Consider the following 5,794-nt stretch of genomic DNA (forward strand, 5'->3'; position numbering starts at 1 on the left):
AATAATAATAATAATGATAATAATAATAATAGCAGTAAAAAGTCAATATTGGCTTCCAAAATGAAGAAGAGTAGAAGTACAAAGTTGCATGGAATGGAAATACTCAAGTAAAGAACAATGTGCATGTAAAAATCTTTAAAATTTGACAAAAAGAAAGCAACAAATGTAACTTCTGAATTCCTCATTCACAGCACAGAGATAATGAAACAGGTAGTTTTTTTTTCTGTTTCCCTCCAGTCACTCACCTGATTTCCCAGCCCCCTGGCTTCCCAGCAGGGCCAGCTTGATGTCGTTCATGCCTGCGTTCTGTCAGGTCCTCAGCTGGCCCTGTGTGTTATGTCTGGTATCTGGGTTAGTGTCGGCGCACTAAATGTTCCTTACAATCCAGGCTGGATGGAAGTACAGCACTGCCCCCCCCTCTTTCCCTCTTTAATGGGCTGTTTCATTTTTTTAAAGCTGGAGGGAGAGGAGGGAAAACAAGCGTCCCCCTCTTCTCTCTGTGTCTGTGTGTGTGCCAAGTGCTCTTTTACTCTCTCACACCTCTCTTTTCTCTGTTTCTCATGTGTCCGACAAAGCTCTCTCTCCCCTCTTTTCCCCTCTCGGTTCATTTGTTTTTCTCCTTTCTTTCCCCTCTTGTGCCCATATGTCTCTATTCTCTGCCTCCTCCCCGTCCTGTTTCTCAAAGGTCATGGCTGACTAAACCCCATTGTGCTACTCCAACCATGCAACTGTAGTCCAGCTGCCATCTATGGACATTTGTGTTATTCTTCATACTGTAATGTTATGGAACAAAAAACTATGAACCGTTTCCTGTGCTTTCTGTCGTGGATTAATACTGACATAAAGAGTGAGTTGAAGCACAAGACTACTTGAGTTATATCTAACATTAAACAGATACCTGTTCCCTATTAACGTAACCAGCATAGGTTAGGCCAGCAATAAAAACACTGATTAGTGCATCAGTCATAGTCCTGACAACAAACTAAATCGATTCAGACGAGCAATCCATTTCCCGTAGCTTTAGCCGCAACACAATATGTGGCACATGCAGCCAATAAATCATCCTCCATTAGCTTTGATTTCACAGGCGCTAACGTCAGCCAAAACAATTAATATTCTTTAGACTAAAACCATATTTTTGTCCCCCAAGGCCCTCTTGCATAATGGTCATCTTGGGCCCATTTCCAAACTGGCTTCATTTGATCTTGTTTCTGTTTGCATGCAAAGTCAGTGACCCTTTTCCAAAAGAAAGAAAGTTTTCCCCTTGCTTATAGAGAGGGCTGCCATGAGTTGGCTGCACTTGATGTTGGTCAAATCAGCATTTCACTTGCTGATTTGAGCCTCAATTGTCTGTTTGCATAGTTTTCTTTATGATTTTAATGGTTGGGTAGAAAACCCCCGAAATGTAGGGTTTCCATTCAAACATCACAAAAGCAAAAAAGGCTTTAAAAAGATACAGTGCACTTTTCCATTTGTTAGTCTTTGCATCAAGAAAGCTGTCAGTCAGTGTGAGAGGGAAGAAATGTTTCCAACCCTCCTTTTTTGGAGTTTAAAGAGCTCTCTTCCTGTTGAACACTAAAATACCGTGTGTGTGTGTGTGTGTGTGTGTGTGTGTGTGTGTGTCTGTGTGTGCGTGCGTGTGTGTGTGTGTGTGTGTGAAGCTGTAATACTGAAATGAAAACAGCTTGACCACAATATGATGTGCATCCAAAACCATTTATAACGCACAGTATGCAGAGTTGTTGTTGGGATTTTGTTGTTTACCAAAATATGCTCTTTCCATTAAGCAAGGTTTAGATTTCATATGCCTACCAAATCAGCTTGCATGAGATAAATTAATTGGTACCACGTTCGGGGGGTTCAGATAAGCACTGAAATCACTGTAAACACGTAACTTCAACAATTTGACTTGCTAATCAGATGGAAAGTGGAATATTTGCATATTGGAGATAACACGTTTGCCCCAATCGTGCCTAATCCTAAACCAGTAATGTCAGAATTTTAATCAGTGTTGAACGCTGAAACGCTTGAGCTCCATCACCTCAATCAGCTGCAGAAAAAAATGGATATGCTCCAACAATAGAACCATTTCAATTAAACCGCTTTTCCTCTCATGCTTCTCATCGTCAGACAATGAGCTCTCAATGGGCGTTCTAGTTGTAATCAGGGAGAACAAAGTTCCTGTGTTTAACTTTCGGACAGTGGAAGACCCAGCCATCCATGGCAGCTCTTAATCAGGCAGAGAGGGAAAGGCCATTTCTCGTGAGCTGATCAACACGTGGCTGTAGAGAGGCTTTCACATGGGACGACGTAATGTGCCCACAAAGCTACGCGCACACCAAGAAACACATTATTCTCAGCAGCTGCATATTCACACACGCACACACACACACACACACACACACACACACACAAAACCTCAACAACTCAACATCAAAGGGTACAGTACAACACCATTACATCACGTCTGTGCACCAGGAATCTGTCTGGAAGTTTTCAGTTTATACTGTGAAAACAAGATTAGCTACCAAGTATGACATGTGAAAAGTTATGTCAGACTAGAGATTTACTCATGGCTGTGAGCCGAACTGGAGACGCCATTCCAGCAAATATATAGACGAAAACCTGGTAGAAAATGACAGGACAAGATACACACAATCTAACTCAACTATATAATTAGAAAGAAGCAATATCTACAAATAATCAACTCATTATTATCACCTTCATTTTGAGATGGATGATTATTGATAGGATGGTCAATTGTAAGCAGAGAGTGCTGTTCTGTGCCAAATGTGTAAACGCTGTCAGGGTTTCCAGCAGTTGCAGAAGATGGAAGGATTGAATACATGGAAACTAAATCACAATTATGCGTATTTGTCTTCTGCAAGACAGCCAAACCTTTGATTTTGTTACAGGAAATGACAAGATTTATGGAAAATGTGGTCTTAATCTTCAGCCACTTTCACAGAAACAAAACCACTGACACGAGAGTGCTGCTATCGATCATCACGACAGAGGTCTCACTTGGTAATTGTTCCAAGAAATCTGAGATTATGTGACTTTCATGTTCAAAACGGCCCCTTTAAATCCCAAGCTCATGACCGTCCTTTATTGTCCCGGACCTGTTGGGTCAGCTGTGGTCATTCGTTCCCTTCACAAAGTCACTGAACATCTTGAACAGGTTACTGTACTTAACTGACATTGTTAGGGCGACAGGCTGGATTAAAGGCATTGTGTGACACCCTTCAAAGTCAAAGTTAACGTCATTGGCAATTTTTTTCCCCTAAAAAACGCTACCAAAGGTCGTTTTGATTGAGCAGTGAGCACTCAAAGGAGGGATGGGTCAAACAAACACAGGACTTTCACCAAGGAGTTTGGGGTTTGTGTCCCATTTGAAAATAAAGGTTAACAGTGATTTCTTTTTCTACTTTACTGAACAAACAGAAGAAACGGATCTATTTCAACATTTGATTTTAAAACTTCTAAACCCAACCATTGGTGATTTTAGACCCTTTTTATGGGGGTCAAGCCCCCCTAAATTTCATCTCAGCCCCCCTAAAAATTATAATAATAAAAAACAATTGTTTTTCTATTCTGAAATCAATTTTAGTGCTTCAAGTTAGAGTTTGCGAGCTTATCTGTTTGTGACAGAAGACAAACAATAACAGGTTGAAAGGACTTGAAACAGGTTTAATATCCGGTGTGTCTGTCGCCAATGCTACGCACCTGTAACCCCGTCAAGGAAAGGGTTAACAGAAATATAATTTTGGCCAATTATGTTCATTGTTATCTGGAGAAAATAGTGATTCAGCAGGGGGGGGAGTTAAAACTTTTGCAATGCACTGTATCCATATCACATTGTCATTAGGGGCTGAGGCCCCATAAAGGTCTGATCCTAGAATCGCCCCTGAACTCAACTAAATAGTTTTGGTTCCTTAACATATTTTAGTCATTTTTGTGCATAAACCTGAACATAAACAAAACTGCAACCGTTTCACAACATGAACGCGCCTGTTCCGTTCTGTGGATTAGATATGAGAACGGAAAACGGTCCTGTAGCTTGTATCAGAGGTTGGGAATGAACAACCTATACCGTCGTATGGTTTGGAGGACTTGTTGGAATTTTGCCATATGTACAGGAAATATAGAGGATCTAAATGCAAAAAAAGCAAGGGTTTAAAAACATTCCTTATTGCCCTTCTTCTTCTACTTCTTCTTCTCTGCTTCCCTCAAGTTTGCTTCCCAAATTTGGGCATCAGAGGAGATGTTTTCAACGTGTTTGGACAGCTGAGGAATTATGAAGGGAAATGACTGATGACTAACCGTGTGTCTGTGGTCTTTGAGCTTATTCCATTTTGAGGTTTCTGGCTTTTGACGTATCCAAATATCTGTCTTTGGCAGAAGAACATTCTCAAGTTGTGAAAAATAGTGCGCAACATTATTTTCTTTACGTGTGACATCCCGGAGCTTTCACACTGAGATGTAAAATAAGGTAAAAATACTGTATGTCTTTGCTGAGCCAACTTTCTCACCCACATACTATCAACTTTGGTCAGAAAACTAAAAGGCGGAATATATGTTTAGTATCAGCTCTGCTCTCAGCACTGTTCAAAGAAAACATCATAAGTCAAGATAGTAGAGCTTAAATGTAATAACTTATCGACACTGTAAGTTAGAAAGTGAGTTGGAATGACTCTAAATAACAAAGACTGTCTGTGGCATACCAACAAATCTTGCAGTTTTTTGGAGGAACGTGAGATGAATGAAAAATATCAGGTGTGTAATCGTGGCTAATGCGTGCTCTTCAGTTGGTTCTAAACATTAGATGTAGGTCTAATCTCAAAGAAGACCACTGCAGACGGAGGAACGTTGGCTTTGTACTTTTTTGTGAGTGATCGAGACAGTGAAAGGGGAGATGTTCTTTTCATTTTCGGAAATGAACCATCTGCACATTACAACTCAGAAGGGAAAAAAAAAGAGACAAAACGCAGACATGTGAGTGAGGTTTACTGGACTGAATAAAGTGGGTTTAAAAGACATAAGAGAGGAATAAACCTCCCTTTGAAAACATCTCACGATCAATTTCCCCTATTTTATCTTAACATTAGCCACAGGGCTGCTGGCCGCCTGAAAGCTCCCTCTCACTTTTCTCCATATGTCTTTATTCAACGGCTGACAATTTTAGGATCCCAGTGGATGTACACACAGATCACACTGTTTGAGGCCGGCAAAGAGTCGGTTTTATCGGGTGTTGAAACAGATTTTCTCATTAGATTTTGTCATTTGATTTTGATTTTGTCATTCAGACAAAAGTGTATGTCTTGTTTGACAAATTACACTAAGCTGAATCTTAGAAGAACAAAATGTCCTGAAACACTTCTGAAAAATAAAAGAATATCATGTTGAAGATCTGAAAATTGAAAACCTCATTTAGAAACTGACAGCAACAAAACACGGGGAGCAGACCACCGAGGAGTGCAGCAGAGCCCAGGGGAAACAGAGGCTCATCAGGATTAAAGCAGACAGCAGATGTTTGAGAGGAGATTTATATAGAGGTAATTCCAAAGAAAACGTGAAAGAAAAGCAACGTGTACTCCTTTAAATGAGTTATGCGATGTGACGATCCTGTGGATTTCTGCAGCTGTGACCACGGCAAATTTTACGTTTGCTCAGTTTCTCGTAAAATTGTGAAACGTTTCTTGTTTTGAAGAGAATCTTTATACATTATAAGAAGATATCTTTTGTGAAATTTTGTCTTTAGAACTGCATACCAAACTATTCAGTTTCTAATGCA

General features: G+C 40.1%; 1 protein-coding gene across 1 annotated transcript in view; it reads right to left on the minus strand.

Moving 5' to 3' along the window:
* Positions 1 to 513, minus strand: part of rerglb (RERG/RAS-like b) — a 9,497-nt gene extending 8,984 nt beyond the window's left edge. The window contains exon 1 of the mRNA XM_032522694.1: positions 246 to 513. Within this exon, the coding sequence (XP_032378585.1) occupies positions 246 to 297 (52 nt within the window). The 5' untranslated portion in view covers positions 298 to 513. The remainder of the gene's footprint in view (positions 1 to 245) is intronic.
* Between the last annotated feature and the right edge of the window lie 5,281 nt (positions 514 to 5,794).

Source organism: Etheostoma spectabile, chromosome 8 (genome assembly GCF_008692095.1).
Source record: "Etheostoma spectabile isolate EspeVRDwgs_2016 chromosome 8, UIUC_Espe_1.0, whole genome shotgun sequence".
In the NCBI taxonomy this organism is placed as follows: Eukaryota; Metazoa; Chordata; class Actinopteri; order Perciformes; family Percidae; genus Etheostoma; species Etheostoma spectabile.